Source organism: Calidris pugnax, unplaced genomic scaffold (genome assembly GCF_001431845.1).
Source record: "Calidris pugnax isolate Ruff unplaced genomic scaffold, ASM143184v1 scaffold24, whole genome shotgun sequence".
In the NCBI taxonomy this organism is placed as follows: Eukaryota; Metazoa; Chordata; class Aves; order Charadriiformes; family Scolopacidae; genus Calidris; species Calidris pugnax.
Genome location: NW_015090922.1, coordinates 32,720,233 through 32,738,897, shown reverse-complemented (window position 1 = coordinate 32,738,897; position 18,665 = coordinate 32,720,233). Strand labels below are relative to the sequence as shown.

The 18,665-nt window shown below is 39.5% G+C and overlaps 1 protein-coding gene across 1 annotated transcript in view; it reads right to left on the bottom strand.

The window, feature by feature from the left end:
* AGPAT4 (1-acylglycerol-3-phosphate O-acyltransferase 4) overlaps positions 1 to 18,665 on the bottom strand; it is a 75,500-nt gene that overhangs the window by 12,162 nt on the left and 44,673 nt on the right. Inside the window, exons 4-6 of the mRNA XM_014951100.1 lie at positions 14,739 to 14,900; positions 8,333 to 8,486; positions 1,581 to 1,683 (exon numbers count right to left, since the gene is read on the bottom strand). Of these exons, the coding sequence (XP_014806586.1) occupies positions 1,581 to 1,683; positions 8,333 to 8,486; positions 14,739 to 14,900 (419 nt within the window). The remainder of the gene's footprint in view (positions 1 to 1,580; positions 1,684 to 8,332; positions 8,487 to 14,738; positions 14,901 to 18,665) is intronic.

Below are 18,665 nucleotides of genomic sequence, written 5' to 3'. Positions count from 1 at the left end.
CTTGGATGGATCATTTCCAGCAAAACGGCTCCTCTCACTGAAAAACCCTCTCTCGACAAAACAAAGGTTTCATCTTGTTACGTGCAACTTGGATGGATCATTTCCAGCAAAACGGCTCCTCTCACTGAAAAACCCTCTCTTGACAAAACAAAGTTTTCATCACATTTTGGTCAATAATCCTGTGACAGGAAAAAAATAATCCCCTTGTAAGCTTCCTTTATGCTAGCATCACATTTTGGTCAATAATCCTGTGACAGAAAAAAATAATCCCCTTGTAATCTTCCTTTACGCTAATAGCAATATTTAATAATTTTACATTTTTCAATATAGCACATATTTTAATTAATTTCTACTAAGAGCACCATCAAATTAAACTCATTCAGCACAGGAGAGAGCACTTTTCGCAGTCAGGACACTCCTGTTTGCAGTTAATACATTAAGAGGTGAGACACTAATGCTTTGTTCCTTTATTTAAGGAAGATCGTAGGATGACAAACGTTAGAAGTCAACACAATTTCAGCAGAGACAACCAAGGCCATCCAAATTTTACAAACTACTGAAGACATAGCAAGATGTACACCTCTACACTGCTGGAGGAACAGCCCACACAGGTAGGGCTAGCTGCTCCTCTATGAACACTAGCCAGCCAGGCCACCTACACCAAACACAAGGCCACCAGGCTGAGCTACCCATGAGAGCCAAGTGGGAATGCAAACGCATGTTGCATCCATAAGGAATGAAGAGAAAGTTTTTGATTCTTGGGCAAAATCAGTTCTGAAGAAAATATTTTTTCAAACAGGCAAAAAAAGGGCCATAGGAAGAAAAAAGTCACCCTACTCCACTTCATGTCGGGACCCAAGATAAACCAATTGGACCGGCCAATTATAGCTATAAAGGGGTTATGATGAATTCATGATCACTTGTGGGATCACTTCTAGGCTCCTGTGCTCCAACCCTAAACCATCACATATGCTGAGTGCCTGCAAGTGCAGGTGCTGCTGGTGGAACCTGGCCTAGCAATAAGGGCCTTGGAATTGGCCCATTCTCATTAAGATTATGAGAAATCATTGGGGTATTCATCACTTATAGAAACATTAAAGATACAGAATCCAGATAACTCTTTTTTCCCTTCTTGGTAGGAAAGGAGCAGCAGTTAAATACATCAACTACACCAGAGATGGGAACAGTCCTGGGCCTGCCCTCCACCTGAGTGGGGGTGACTGTGCCAGAGACAGGTGTAAAAATCACTCCATCTGAACGCTTGGTAGTAGTTTGATATTCTGGCGAAGTGGATGAAAAGAGGTCCCACTGTTGTTGCTGGACTGACACACAAATGAATAAAAAAATAAAAATAAAAAAATCCTGTAGACCTTTATAGAGTCCTCACATACTTACAGTCAGAGAACTTTACAAAAAACCCTTCCCATCCCATAAAAGTTCTTATCTGCAGTTCTGTGAAGCCAGGTTGGTAGAGATTTGCTATCCGTCATCTCCTTGAAAATATATCCTTACTTTTGCAATTGTGACTGCATGTACACATTTCTGTATGCCAAAAAATAATTAAAATATGGATTACTTGCCTTACATATAAATCTGCATGGTATTTCTTTCCATTTAGAACTCCCAGCAATGTTGGATTCTCATTATTTCTAAAATTGAGGGTAGAATCATAGACTGCAGAAACTACAAGAAGAGAAACAGGTTATGTGATTACTGTAGTAACAGAATGGAAGCAATTCTCTCAGACAAGGACCATATTTAAATATGAAGTCATCAGCAATAGCACCATAGTTTGAGCTGTCACCAAGGTAAAGATGACAATGGAATATTAAATATGTCCGTTTTAAGAAGCCAAATAACCAGCCACCCATTCAGGAACAGCACCAGTAGAAGGGAAGGGTTTGCTCTCCACCCTTCTCCCCTTCCCCATCAGGTGCAGGATGTTGAGCACAGGGAACACAGTTACAGTTTCTGACAGTTAATATACCTAGGACGTGGTAGGAGTCAAATGATTGAAAAACTTTTAGCTTTCTCATCTCACTGCGAATGACACAGCTCTCCCCCTCTTCTGGGTAAATAACCAGGCAGATACACACTTTATGAACAATGAACAATATACACAGTTTGACTAAGAATGGGAAAAGTGTGTGGGAGACACATTCTATACCAAGAGGGCTTAATGCAACTATGAGTCACTGAGGTTCAAAACAACCTCCCCATCATTTCCATTATTTGATAACTGAGGCACTTGGTAAGTGAGGGCAGAGACAGAATAACAGACCATGTCCTGTGCGAGCTGCACTGCTGCACTGTGAAGATGTGCAGCTGTGAGGGATATAAATCCAAGTTCTACAGAGCAGAACCACAACCAAACTTTCAGCCTCAAGAAAACACTGTGTCTGCAGTTCAGGATTGCACGGTAACAGTAAAAGTATTTGTGAAGGTCATTCGCAGCTAAACTAAGGCAGCATTAACAAGCAGTTTCCACAGAAAAAAGTATTTACTGATTAAACCACATAAAATGTTTCAAAAGAGTTTCTTGGAACACATCCTTAGGGACACTATTTTCCTGATGTCAGAAAATTAACCAGACAGCAATGAATTTTCCTGACACTGAAACCAAGGGTGCATTGTGGTACAAATTCTTAGATCAATGTCAGCAACAAAACTCTTTTTTTGTCACGTAAGTTGGTAACATGCACTTCGTGTGTAGCTTGCTGTATTTTAGGTTTCTGCTCTGGATTTCTGCAATAACGAACTCTGTGATGAGTCTTCATCGTGAGAGCTCTCGATCCACCTAAGGAAGCCTTTTACTACACAGAACAGATTTGCTTTTATTTTTGAAGCCTGTGTAGCTACAAGAGATAAATATGGCTTGGCCACAACATTCAGCCCCCAGAAACTCACCACAACATTTGTTATGGCAAAGCAGAATTCATAGCAGTGAACAGAACAGCCTGGCTTCAGTGCTGCAAGGAAATCCTGAAAACAGAGGCCAAAACCCTGTCGCTGCCTGCAGACTGCATCCCTCATTAACAACTCTATTCCTTCTGCAGCTGCTTTTTGAGTCCAAACTCAAAGCTACAACACATAAGCCAAAATCTATTCCAAGCACACTATTCTCCCTATACAACATAAGTAGGAAATAACTCTTTTTTTTTTTTTTAAATAAATTATCTACCTCCATTTTTAAGCTTCTTAGTGTAGAAGGATTTTACTAATCTACTCTAATTTACTAATCCAATGTAATTGAGGGAAGACAAGCTCAATTTGGTTTACACAGGGTAAGCTTCTTAGTTTATTCTTTAATAGCATTATATTATTCTAATGATACCAGGTACGCAATAAAGAAAAGTATGATGTTCTTGTTCTTTCATCTTTTGGAAGATGGCTACATTTGAGTTTTGATACGAACTGAGTCCTTGCTCAGACACACTGGAAGATGCTTCCCCTGTTGCAAAAAAAGTTCTGCAGAGTTGGTCAGAACATCTTTATGTGCTGACAGCCATACACAGCATCCTCCTCCTCTCCAGGGAAAAACCACCCCATTTCAGTTTTTAACAGCTCTGTCGTTTGATATTCAGTCCAGCCCTTTTTAGTACCACACTGAAACCTTTTGGTGCAAAGCAGGGCCAAATCCAAGCCAATGATAGCATATGCAGGAGTAAACAGACCTCTGTTACATCCAGATATAAAATAACTGAAGGCTTAAGCTTTTCTATTTTGAAAGTTCAGGAAAAGAGCAACAGTAGAAGTGTTGAACAAAAAGACTGCTCAGAACTAAAATTTGCCAGAAAGCTCCCACAGCCAAAGCGGTACTAGAATTCTGCGTGACACACTGAAATTGTTTTCCATTAAATGTGTATTTCGTAATTACATAATTAGAACTGGACATCTCATGATTTTCTCATACAAAAGCTGAAGGGTCCAGAAATTTCACATGCTAAACCGAGTAAAAAAATAACTCCACAGTATCTTGAAAACATTGCAACTGGCTCACTCTCAGCCTAATTTATTCAGCATTTGAGAAGTTTTGCTTCATTTGTGAAATTAAGTATTTTCTCAAAGAAGTTATCTTAAAACATCTTTTTCATTAAAAAACAACTACAATATTTGGAAGCCTTTTCAAAGGTTCAGAACAGATCATAACTGAAACCACATTTTTTTTCAGCTTAATTGCTATTTTCTGACAAAAAAAGGCTAGTTTTTCTGTTTTGTTTTCTCATCTCTGCCCAGCAGAGGTTATTTTGTATCTTGAACTTTTGGTTTCTTGTACAGTATTCTGACAGAGAGCTATGTACTTCAGAATTTAAGATTTAATTTCTTAATTTTGACCTAAGAAATCTTCAGATTACATATCTAGTGAGGATTTTTCTTACTTCAACTGTCCTCCTGAATTTCATGCATTATTTTGTGGACAGGGAGGATTATGCTGGAATGATCATCTGACAAATCAACCTATAGGCAATGAATATGCCTACACAGAGCTTCATACTAGCACACAATGATCTGAAGCGAAGACTGACAAAGGGAGGGAAGAGACAGTGGAATTCACTGAACTGTTGGTATGGCAGCCACCTTGACACAATCCTTTAATTTAATATCTCATTGTTCATCTTGGTGAAAAATCACTCATCCTCTCAAACTTGTTTGCTTGCTCAGAAGGATGACCAGGAGCCTCACTAAACACTTAAAAAACTTCAGGACTGAAGTGCAGCTTATGGGCAAAAAAAGTCATTGCAAAACCCCCAAACACTGTCATACTGAACTCCATGAGAACATCACCCTGGAATTTATTCTTATGCGTTCCCTGTAGGACAGTAGTTCCCAGCATGCACAATCAGGGGAAAAGGTTGATAACTTGAAGTAATCTACAATCCATCATGAGGTACATTTTTAAATGAAAGGCTGAACTAAATAAAAACAGCTGAAAGAAACTGCCTGATATATACCCAGGTAATAAAAGTGACAGTTAAATATAACTTTTGAAATATCTATGACTTTTTTTTTTTTTTACTGTAAGTAATGGAAAAGTGTTTTAGAAACAGACCTGTATTTTCATTTCCTTCCATGAACAGTACAGGTAGCAACCCCTACAATCTAACAGCAATTTATTAAGACAGCAAACAGCCTGTCGAAAATGAAGTTCCTGGGGACTGCATATGTACTACCAAACTGGCAGAGATGGCCGCTGATTAAAAATATCAGAACAAGTTCAAAAAATATTAAAAGCACTCATTTAATAATCAAACTGTGTGCAGAGATCTCAATTTGTGAAAGTAAGTCGCTGGAAAGAAAATAATTCTATTATCACTTATGAAGGATATGAGTTAGGAGGCAAGACTCTTTGTTATTTTGTGTGAGAGATATTTTTACCCAAATATATCTGCTTATGCTGACAGATATGGCACCTACTGGCATGAAGGCAGTTTCCCACGTATGCACATGAAAAACTTAGCTTCATAAGGAGTTTTAAAAACAGATGGACTTGCCAGACTGATGTCACCAATGCCTGCTTCCAACAGACACAGAACTGCTGCACCAGGTAGCATTAAGAGTTAATACAAAATTTCAAAAAGGTCCAACTGTGACCACTGCTATTGTGGGTAAATTACCTCTCCAGTCACAGCAACCAGCATCCATCCATCCTACAGCCTCAGAGAGGTTGAATCACACCCTTGTCAGAAAGGAGGAACAACGAATACAGGAAAATGACACGCTGACCTCTGTCACATCTAGCTTGGAACTGGATCCAAACATTTAGCTTGCCTTCGCTGCTGCTATCTCCCTTAGCAGGGCACTCCAGAAAGTGCATTAACCTAAGTGGCAGGCCCCAAAATGGGCTCAGCACCACTTTCAGAGACGTGCAGGGATACCCCCGCTGCAGACACGGCCACTGAAATGGCTGTGAAACGTACCCCAAGAGAGACAGGTCAGTCTGCAAGAGTCACTCCTGTAGACCATTAGAGATTTCACTGAACTGAAGTTATGAACATCTGCATGTTGCCATTGCTGCTTCTGCAGACTGAGCAGCAATTCAGCAGTCACAGTGGTGGTGTCTGGAACAAGTGATCTGAGGCTGTAATAGAGGGATACAGTCACTTGCTGGGCTACATTATAGGGCAGAGTGTAACAGTGAGACTTGGGCAGTTCACAGTGAACAATGTAAATATTCAAAAGAAAAAAGTGCCAAATGACTACAGCATATAGCCTCTGCATATATCGACACCTACAACATGTTACTGCTTGTAACATGGGTACCAAATGTCAGTGAAGGTTAACACAGATAAGTGGCCAAATCCTACTGGTATTCATGCAAGAATAGTTTCTAGATAGAACTTAAATTTCTCGATTATGGACTGACAAAACAGACTTCCATCATGTTCTCTATTCAAAAAACATGTATGGACTTCCTTGTTACCTGTACATATTGATGTTACAAGGAGCTCTACAATTTTTAAAGATGTTGTTTACAAAAGCCTTTCCAATGCTCTTCACACATACCCCTTGTCTCTATAGGAGAGAAACATACCGTAACCCAGACAGGAACTCTTACTATCTCCCTCTCATTGCAAAAAGCAACAAGGCAAGTAAAGCAACATAACCAGACGAATTTGCAACACCAGTCTGGGGCCATCAGCTGTTTCCCTCAGAGGTTTGTTAGTTATGTTTTTAATCTATAGAGTTTAAAAAAAAACACCTATAACAATTTATGGCTGTCTGTGCTTCTCCTTGGAGCCTCCCAGGAAAACATTACCTTCTTAGTAGCCTTACCCTGTTTGATCTAGCAAGTCACAGCTTCTGGATTGAGGTAGTAACATACATTTCCCTAAATATATAAATAATCCAGCAATCTCAGTCTTCTTTTTCTGAAAGTATTTCAAGTGTTTAAGATGCTAAGAAGTGTTACTGTAACGTATCGCGTCAATGCCCAAAACGTTTTATAAATGTCACTGGATTCCCTAAAATTGTTTCCTTTTGAAACCTTCTCCCACAAATCAGCTACTTGTCCATAATCATACCATGTTTTGCTTGCTTTACACAAAGTAGTAAAAAGAACAAAATCACCACCAAAATAACCTGTCCCTGATTGCCAGCTCAGGGCATTAGAGGTCACACAGTTTTGACTCAGCTCTTTTTCAACACCTCAAGCCTGTTTCCCCCCTGCCCTCAGCAAAGCAGTTGCCCTTATTCAGAAGGGCAGGTTAAACTGTGTCTTTAAGGGCACATAAATTATCTCTTCGCATATCAGAAAAGATCCAAGCTCTGCTATCCGTTTTGGGAGCGGGAAGTCGTGGATGCCTGACAAGCTACAACAGTGATATCATCTACCTGACTTGTAAGAGGATATGTAGAAGAAACATGACAGAGAGCAAGACAGCTGACTGCAAAGCTTTTTTTACAGCAGCTATCCCAGATATGCCACATGAAAACACGTCTTCAAAGACAAAAGAAGCTTTGACATTAATTTCAGCCAAGCTAGAACATTTTCTTCTAAGCCACTAACCACTTTGTCTTTCTTATTTATCAGCCCTCTAACAGCACACAAACCTACCAAACCTTGAAGATACTGTAGAGCTACGTCTACTTAGCACTGTCTTTCCTTGGCCCATGAAGTACACAGCAGAAGACTTGGATGGATTGTTTTAGTCAAAGAAAATCACTTCAAAGGCATGTACCAATAGCATTTTAAAGTCGGCAAATGCAAGTAACCAGAAATAACTTGGGGGTGGGGAGTTCAGAACAACATTAACAAAGAAAAACTTACTCATGTTCTGTAATGTAGAAATAATTTTTTTATAAATTTCTCCTACATGTATCTTCAGTCAAGGTATACTCCCATTCCTCAGCTCCACAAAGGTAACTATGAAACTCTAAAGAGTACATCTACACAGAAGATTAAAGCAGAATATTTTTTTAATTGAAAAATGGTGTTGAGGCAGAAATTTACCACAAGAATATAATTAAGACACACTGCCTCAGATTCTATAGTGATGTATTTGCTTCATTTGGAATAGTATTGCTCAGTAAATACTAAGAAACATTATCCCTTGGCAATAGGTACACAACATGAAACTTGAGATCCTCCCGATACAGACTCAGTAACAGAAAAAAATAGCAAAACAACAACAACAAAAAAATTACCAAGCTGCCCCAAGACTTTGTTTGTAAAACCTAATCTTTAATTTTCACAGGCTAGTGGAAGAAAGGTCAGAAAGGATCCCAGGGCTTTTCTGTGAGGACACATGCTACAGGGAAAAGAAGAGCATGGCAAAGTGACAGCAGTTACACGAAATAACCATTTAGAATTGTTCCTTGTGACTTTCCTTACCTACATTTCTCAAACATTGCACAGTGACAGCAAATCCTTTCGTTCGTGGCAGTAGGTGGTACTTGAGCTTGGGGAGGCCTTTGGCTTCAGCCACCTGCATGCTAATCTGGTGCTTCTGTTCTGTGAACCTTGTGCCCTCACAATGAATCAGAAACTAAAACCAAGAAAAAGAAAAAAAAACTACAGTTAGAAAGCAGCTCAGGTCTTCTGCATCTGTCTGACCAGAGGCACCTCTGATTCCCAGCCACACAGCCCAAATGAACACTGCTAGCAAGGACAGGAGTAGCAACATGCATATTTAGACAATTTAATTGCCCTGGAGTTAAAAAGCAAACAAACAAAACCAACCAAATCAAAACTCTCTCAATTTCCCCCACCCATCCAATTTGCCATCCTCTGGTTTGAGCTCTGGTCTTTGGGCTTGAACATCTGCTCTGCTGCTTGGTGTCTGAATTACTTGCTTTCTCTAAACCAGTCACTCCACTTCTACAGAGATATCAGAAAACACTCAAAACACAACTCCTGTTGCACATCTCTCACCGATGGTGAGGTGCTTGAGTGTCTTGGTATCTAAAACTTGTTAAATGTCTCAACCAAACACAGTTCTAAGAAACGCCTCAGTGCCCGGATTGCTTCCCCTCGGTCTGACCCACTTGCTTTCACTATGGCACGAGGACCACCAAACTGCAGACAGTAACTTTGATGCCAATGACTGAGCTGGTAACAGACAGGGCAGTAAATGCAGGACAACTGAAAGCATCACCTCTTTATGAACTATACAATGGAAGTGCTCAGACACAGACAATTTACAATTTTGCCACTGGCAGACAGGGGAGAGCAGACAGATCTTTGGAGACTTAACCACTTGCCCATCTGCTTTCTGCCAAGCCTCAATGCAAACTAACACATCAGAGAGCACTGCCAAATTGCACAAGCTAAGACTCCATAATGCACAGCAAAGATTTAGCCAACAGAGAGACTGAAGAAAACCAGCCAAGAAGCCAGCTTCAATTCCAGCTCATCTAAGAGCACTTTTACTCACGTCTCACATGCATACTGTTAAGCAGCTAGATGAAACATACAGAAATTGATAAGAAAATCCACCTAGCCCACTTAGCATGCTCTGTCTTTCCATATTCCAAGGTGCTATTCCTGTGCCTTTTGACATTATGTCCCCACACAAGGGCAAATTAAAACTGCACACTGCAATAACCCCAGGTGTACACCAACAACTGTAACTCTCAGTACAGGCAGTACTCTACAGCACTATATAAAGGATGGTGGCAGTTTCTGCTCACCGATTAGTGCTGAACTGCCTAGGTGCACAGAAAGGCATTCAACACCTTGAGTCACAGAGCACTGGCAAATCCCTGTGAGAGAGATTAGAAATAGAAACCAAGAATTGTCCCTTTGCCAGACAGCCTCCTGCTTGGAACTCTTTTAAAACTTATGCAAGCACAGAGCTCAGTTTCGATTGCTTAGCCCTCATTTAAATCAATGACAATTTTAAAAAAAAAAAAAAAGTTTTATTTCAGACAATGAGAGATACAGCATCTACATCTTCACTACGAAACCACTTCTTTAGCAATAGTTTCTGCAGGCCTTTGTGAAGCTTAACTGAATCCCTCTCTTGCCACCACCAGCTCATAAGAACTAGGATTTTTCTGATAACTGAGAAGAAACAAAATTCAAAGGCTTTTCATTCCCAGACTAGGAAGTGCTAGGCAGGTACAATACTAAAAAATGACAGTGATGCAAAAAGTAACACTTTCCTGTTACTGAAAGCGACACCAATCCTCTCCCTGTAATACAGCCAATGTTTCAATACAGCATCGTCACATGCATCTGTTACCCTGCCATGAACCTCTGCATCTACCCCTCTGCAGCTCCTGCCCAGAGGACCACAATGTTTACTGAATGGATAACAGTGGAGGTATTTTTGCAATAACACCTTTAGGGCTCCATACTACAGAGGAAGAAAACCAGACAAGGCTAACTATTACATGGGAAATTCAAGAGGGAATTCCATTCTTAAAGAACATTCTCTTGATACTGCCAGGAAGATAATGAACCATATTTCTTGGGAGCAACCTGGCGACTGTCACATACTGTGTATGCCCTTTGTCCCTTCCCCAAAGGGAGGGACAGCACCTCAGACTCCACTTGTTAGCCATCACTCACCCAAAAGTTTTCAGGGTAGTCCCGGAGATTCAGCAACTTCTGCATGACTGTTTTCCGATCTTCCTCCCACTTACGCTTGCAGAAGACTATCTCTAGGAAATACCACATCCAGCCAATGATAGGCATGTAGGAGAGCTCCTTCTTTGCAAGTACTTTGGAACTCTGCAAGAAAGAAGCAAAGCAAGTAGAACAGAGTTACACCACTTACAAGTTCTCTGTTAGACAATAATACATTGATTCATATTGACCAGCATAGTAAAATGTAACCTCAGGTATCTGCATGCAAGACGACGTGTGTGTGTGTGTGTTTGTGCTTCATCATTTCCTGAAAAACAGTGACACTTTCTTAAAGGAGAGATGGAGCAATTACATTCCAGTTTCTATCTATGATATCTTTATAAGCTATCCCATCAAAGTACTCTGCAGATGGCTTCCAGGACATTGGATTTGATTAGTAGGAATTATTTACTGGTAGAAATTACCATCAGAAATTATTTGCTTTTACTTTTTTTGGTTACTGTTGTTCATTTGGTTGCTAGGGGAAGAAACTTGACCTAATTCTTTATCTCAGCTCATTTCTCTCATCTGCTCTCCTTCCTTGAGAAGGAAAATACCATGAATAATTAAGCTATCTAAAACCTCATAAGACTGGAAGGCAAGTGCACATCACGTAGCCTCACTAGCAACTGTTACACGGAAGCAGAGCAGAAACAACAGGAGACAATTCCATTTCGAAGGATCCAGGAACCATGGCCTCCAGAGCAGAGTCAGAAAAGACAATTTAAGAGTCCTCCTGCCTAGACTTTAAAACACAGAAATCCTAGTCCACAAAGCAAGCTGAGTAACCATTTTACCACAGTTATTTTCTAATGTTTTGCAAATTTTTAAATGTGTATGAGTTAAAAAAGGGGCAAGAGAGAAGTGGCCACCATTGTTTTTTCCCCCAGTGAAACAAAGAATTGATTTTGTAAACTAAGGTGTCACGTAGTACAGGTGTAACCACAGAAGCAGAACAGAAGCTTGAATTCTTCCCCAGGGCATGTTCTTATTCATTTTCTGTGCTAATGCATTTTTAAAATTTAAAAGCGGTCCTTCAGACACGTGAGCGTACGACTCCTTAGATGCACATAAAAAGAAACTAAATTACCTTATGCTGTCTTGTGCACCCCATCTATCCTAGGAGTCAAAGGAAGGCTAATGACACAGAACTAATTAGAGAAAGGAAACCCTTCAGTTCATTACACAGGCAAGACTGCTCTCATGTGGGAGGAATACATTAGGCCTCCCCTCAGAAGCTACCATCTCTCTTACAATAACTAGAGCTACAATCTGTTCTGTCTCAGCCATCTACCCATGCACAGCTCCTCTGTAAATACCTGAGAGGAAAAATGCAGCTCTAGTTGACTTCAGTCACTAACTTCTCCTTTAAAAAAGTGCTTGGGTCACCTCAGCTTCAAATTCAGGTTGTTTAACAGAATAAATTTCATTTAGAATGCTGATTTATTCCATGTAAGATGTCTTCTTGAAGGAAATAAAACATTTTCAGTGCTCAGAACTGTGTAATTCCAACAGATGTCTAATGAAATTACTACTGAATGGGGACAACTTGTCTACAGTAACAGCATTTTAATTTAGGTTAATTTCTTTTGGCCGAGTTTGTTCAGATGGAAATACGTATGAAGTTCTCCCTTTGTGAATGACTGCACTAACATCACAAAAAAAAAAAAATTTACAAGCTTACTTTAGATGCATTTGCACAGCCATGCTGTCAGAGAATGAAAATCTTGATTTATATTGTCCAGCTTCAGTTATTCAACACATCTTGATCACAGAATGCAACAAAGAGCAATCAACCTGCAAGCTGAGGATGCCTAACAAAATTTGTTCTACAGTTTCAAAACAAATTCATCACAGCTGCAGACTGTTAGCAGCAAGAACTTGCCTTCTAAGTTTTTTACTCTCCAGGCTGCCCTCAGCATTGACATACTTTTGATGATTCCATTTGCTCTATTTTTGAAATATAGCACTCCTTCATATTATACTCTCTGGGACATCAAGATGGAAAGATACATTTCTTTAGGCCCTCAAAGCCACAGTTCCAGAAATTTGGTTAGTTTCCGAATTTCTAATGTTTCATATTGAATAAAACTTCTATGCTGCAAAGGTAACACAGCAGTATCTCAGCGCATATGCTAAGATACTATGTGAAAAACAAATAATACTGCAGTTTTGGCTGTCTACATGAGCAATTACATAACTTCTATTAATACATTAAAATGTACAATGAACTACTGCATTCACACACCCGTCAGTCCCATACAGTACCCTAGCAAAAGTTTCTTCTCACACCTATATTTAAGGTCATGCTCAGTTTTTCCCACAGCAAGCTTCAAAATAAAGAGCTTTTAAATAAAATTTGGGTTTCCTAGCATATGGAACAGATAGTTAGGGTTAAAAATTATTATATGTGCTTAGCAAGTCTTTAGGATAAACTCAAAGCAAGATAGTTAACAACTAGTTTTTCATAATGTTTTGTCATGTCTGCCTTGCCAAGGAATAAACAACTATGACCTCTTTAGGAAATGCACATATTTTGATGCCAATATAATAAGCCACTTAGAATAATGGTTACATTTTGCCAAGGTAGAAAGATCACCAGAATTAATAACTTGAAACTCCAGACACCAGAAGATGAACAGATAACCAGCAAGTTTAGCTTGGTGCTAAACCTTGGAGCAGGCAATTTTTGCTAATATAAATGTCTTCATCTTAGAAAAAGAGCAACTAAAACTACTAAAAAAGCTGTTTTATCACTGCTTGGTCAGATCAAGCAATGAAGCAGAAGGGTACAGTGAATCCTGGCACGGAGTGTACTAATGTGCTTTTGCTGTAAGTCCTGGATGACACTTCCCTCCTCAGAACATGCTTATGTCCTTATTTCTAACATTAAATGTTAGAATTGCCTTCTTTTTGTTTTGCCCCTCTTCCACACACACTTCTCAAATTCTCAGCACTTTCTTTGGTTCTTTTTGCTAGATTTTTCTTCCACAGCCAATTAAAAGCCTTCGTGAAAGCAGAGAACCTCATGCAGTCCAAGAACTGAGTCATTAGAAGAGAACTCAGGTTCACAAACCTAACAACAAGAGGCAAGAGACTATTCCACTCCCACTCCACCACCCTCAAACAGCAAAAAACCCTAAAACCACATTGATAAAAACAAAACCACATTGATTGAGCATTATAAACCTGTTGGGACTATGGCAATTTGGCTATAAGGAGAAAGTCAGTAGAGGAGAAGAGAGACAAAAGGAGGAGCAGAACAATGCACAGACTGAATGTTGCAATTAAAACCAGGGGGGGCAGTTTTCTTATCATGGTTAAAAACAAAAAGGGAAAGATTTTTTCTTTTGGGGTCAGAAGAGGAAAGACAGGCTTAATGAAATTAAATTTTGCTTTTAAATGAGCAAAACCAAGCAAAAAATTACAGCATTTAATGGCTTCATTTAATACAATTTCAAGCTGTAAAATACTGAGAGTCTGGACACAAGGTTAAAAAAAAAAAAAAAAGTTTTATTTCAGACAATGAGAGATACAGCATCTACATCTTCACTAGGAAACCACTTCTTTAGCAATAGTTTCTGCAGGCCTTTGTGAAGCTTAACTGAATCCCTCTCTTGCCACCACCAGCTCATAAGAACTAAGATTTTTCTGATAACTGAGAAGAAACAAAATTCAAAGGCTTTTCATTCCCAGACTAGGAAGTGCTAGGCAGGTACAATACTACAAAATGACAGTGATGCAAAAAGTAACACTTTCCTGTTACTGAAAGCGACACCAATCCTCTCCCTGTAATACAGCCAATGTTTCAATACAGCATCGTCACATGCATCTGTTACCCTGCCATGAACCTCTGCATCTACCCCTCTGCAGCTCCTGCCCAGAGGACCACAATGTTTACTGAATGGATAACAGTGGAGGTATTTTTGCAATAACACCTTTAGGGCTCCATACTACAGAGGAAGAAAACCAGACAAGGCTAACTATTACATGGGAAATTCAAGAGGGAATTCCATTCTTAAAGAACATTCTCTTGATACTGCCAGGAAGATAATGAACCATATTTCTTGGGAGCAACCTGGCGACTGTCACATACTGTGTATGCCCTTTGTCCCTTCCCCAAAGGGAGGGACAGCACCTCAGACTCCACTTGTTAGCCATCACTCACCCAAAAGTTTTCAGGGTAGTCCCGGAGATTCAGCAACTTCTGCATGACTGTTTTCCGATCTTCCTCCCACTTACGCTTGCAGAAGACTATCTCTAGGAAATACCACATCCAGCCAATGATAGGCATGTAGGAGAGCTCCTTCTTTGCAAGTACTTTGGAACTCTGCAAGAAAGAAGCAAAGCAAGTAGAACAGAGTTACACCACTTACAAGTTCTCTGTTAGACAATAATACATTGATTCATATTGACCAGCATAGTAAAATGTAACCTCAGGTATCTGCATGCAAGACGACGTGTGTGTGTGTGTGTTTGTGCTTCATCATTTCCTGAAAAACAGTGACACTTTCTTAAAGGAGAGATGGAGCAATTACATTCCAGTTTCTATCTATGATATCTTTATAAGCTATCCCATCAAAGTACTCTGCAGATGGCTTCCAGGACATTGGATTTGATTAGTAGGAATTATTTACTGGTAGAAATTACCATCAGAAATTATTTGCTTTTACTTTTTTTGGTTACTGTTGTTCATTTGGTTGCTAGGGGAAGAAACTTGACCTAATTCTTTATCTCAGCTCATTTCTCTCATCTGCTCTCCTTCCTTGAGAAGGAAAATACCATGAATAATTAAGCTATCTAAAACCTCATAAGACTGGAAGGCAAGTGCACATCACGTAGCCTCACTAGCAACTGTTACACGGAAGCAGAGCAGAAACAACAGGAGACAATTCCATTTCGAAGGATCCAGGAACCATGGCCTCCAGAGCAGAGTCAGAAAAGACAATTTAAGAGTCCTCCTGCCTAGACTTTAAAACACAGAAATCCTAGTCCACAAAGCAAGCTGAGTAACCATTTTACCACAGTTATTTTCTAATGTTTTGCAAATTTTTAAATGTGTATGAGTTAAAAAAGGGGCAAGAGAGAAGTGGCCACCATTGTTTTTTCCCCCAGTGAAACAAAGAATTGATTTTGTAAACTAAGGTGTCACGTAGTACAGGTGTAACCACAGAAGCAGAACAGAAGCTTGAATTCTTCCCCAGGGCATGTTCTTATTCATTTTCTGTGCTAATGCATTTTTAAAATTTAAAAGCGGTCCTTCAGACACGTGAGCGTACGACTCCTTAGATGCACATAAAAAGAAACTAAATTACCTTATGCTGTCTTGTGCACCCCATCTATCCTAGGAGTCAAAGGAAGGCTAATGACACAGAACTAATTAGAGAAAGGAAACCCTTCAGTTCATTACACAGGCAAGACTGCTCTCATGTGGGAGGAATACATTAGGCCTCCCCTCAGAAGCTACCATCTCTCTTACAATAACTAGAGCTACAATCTGTTCTGTCTCAGCCATCTACCCATGCACAGCTCCTCTGTAAATACCTGAGAGGAAAAATGCAGCTCTAGTTGACTTCAGTCACTAACTTCTCCTTTAAAAAAGTGCTTGGGTCACCTCAGCTTCAAATTCAGGTTGTTTAACAGAATAAATTTCATTTAGAATGCTGATTTATTCCATGTAAGATGTCTTCTTGAAGGAAATAAAACATTTTCAGTGCTCAGAACTGTGTAATTCCAACAGATGTCTAATGAAATTACTACTGAATGGGGACAACTTGTCTACAGTAACAGCATTTTAATTTAGGTTAATTTCTTTTGGCCGAGTTTGTTCAGATGGAAATACGTATGAAGTTCTCCCTTTGTGAATGACTGCACTAACATCACAAAAAAAAAAAAATTTACAAGCTTACTTTAGATGCATTTGCACAGCCATGCTGTCAGAGAATGAAAATCTTGATTTATATTGTCCAGCTTCAGTTATTCAACACATCTTGATCACAGAATGCAACAAAGAGCAATCAACCTGCAAGCTGAGGATGCCTAACAAAATTTGTTCTACAGTTTCAAAACAAATTCATCACAGCTGCAGACTGTTAGCAGCAAGAACTTGCCTTCTAAGTTTTTTACTCTCCAGGCTGCCCTCAGCATTGACATACTTTTGATGATTCCATTTGCTCTATTTTTGAAATATAGCACTCCTTCATATTATACTCTCTGGGACATCAAGATGGAAAGATACATTTCTTTAGGCCCTCAAAGCCACAGTTCCAGAAATTTGGTTAGTTTCCGAATTTCTAATGTTTCATATTGAATAAAACTTCTATGCTGCAAAGGTAACACAGCAGTATCTCAGCGCATATGCTAAGATGCCATGTGAAAAACAAATAATACTGCAGTTTTGGCTGTCTACATGAGCAATTACATAACTTCTATTAATACATTAAAATGTACAATGAACTACTGCATTCACACACCCGTCAGTCCCATACAGTACCCTAGCAAAAGTTTCTTCTCACACGTATATTTAAGGTCATGCTCAGTTTTTCCCACAGCAAGCTTCAAAATAAAGAGCTTTTAAATAAAATTTGGGTTTCCTAGCATATGGAACAGATAGTTAGGGTTAAAAATTATTATATGTGCTTAGCAAGTCTTTAGGATAAACTCAAAGCAAGATAGTTAACAACTAGTTTTTCATAATGTTTTGTCATGTCTGCCTTGCCAAGGAATAAACGACTATGACCTCTTTAAGAAATGCATATATTTTGATGCCAATATAATAAGCCACTTAGAATAATGGTTACATTTTGCCAAGGTAGAAAGATCACCAGAATTAATAACTTGAAACTCCAGACACCAGAAGATGAACAGATAACCAGCAAGTTTAGCTTGGTGCTAAACCCTGGAGCAGGCAGTTTTTGCTAATATAAATGTCTTCATCTTAGAAAAAGAGCAACTAAAACTACTAAAAAAGCTGTTTTATCACTGCTTGGTCAGATCAAGCAATGAAGCAGAAGGGTACAGTGAATCCTGGCACGGAGTGTACTAATGTGCTTTTGCTGTAAGTCCTGGATGACACTTCCCTCCTCAGAACATGCTTATGTCCTTATTTCTAACATTAAATGTTAGAATTGCCTTCTTTTTGTTTTGCCCCTCTTCCACACACACTTCTCAAATTCTCAGCACTTTCTTTGGTTCTTTTTGCTAGATTTTTCTTCCACAGCCAATTAAAAGCCTTCATGAAAGCAGAGAACCTTATGCAGTCCAAGAACTGAGTCATTAGAAGAGAACTCAGGTTCACAAACCTAACAACAAGAGGCAAGAGACTATTCCACTCCCACTCCACCACCCTCAAACAGCAAAAAACCCTAAAACCACATTGATAAAAACAAAACCACATTGATTGAGCATTATAAACCTGTTGGGACTATAGCAATTTGGCTATAAGGAGAAAGGAGAAAGCCAGTACAGGAGAAGAGAGACAAAAGAATGAGCAGAACAATGCACAGACTGAATGTTGCAACTAAAACCAGGAGGGGCAGTTCTCTTGATTGAGCATTATAAACCTGTTGGGACTATAGCAATTTGGCTATAAGGAGAAAGGAGAAAGCCAGTACAGGAGAAGAGAGACAAAAGAATGAGCAGAACAATGCACAGACTGAATGTTGCAACTAAAACCAGGAGGGGCAGTTCTCTTATCATGGTTAAAAACAAAAAGGGAAAGACTTTTTCTTTTGGGGCCAGAAGAGGAAAGACAGGCTTAATTAAATTTAATTTTGCTTTTAAATGAGCAAAACCAAGCAAAAAATTACAGCATTTAATGGCTTCATTTAATACAAGTTCAAGCTGTAAAATACTGAGAGTCTGGACACAAGGTTGTGACACTGTTAAGAGCACTGCCATTGTCTGCCAGGGCCGCAGGGTACAGCTGGATGTCACAACAAAGCTGTTCCCTCTGCCTGCTCCAGTCAAGCACAGTCAGTCCCAACACCTTAGGCCCTAAATCGTCTTCAGTTTCTCCCTCTTTCCCCTCCCCAGGCATCTCCCCTTTTTTCAGTGGATTAGTTAAGGCAGGAGAGAGAGAAGGGGTGTCTGAAAC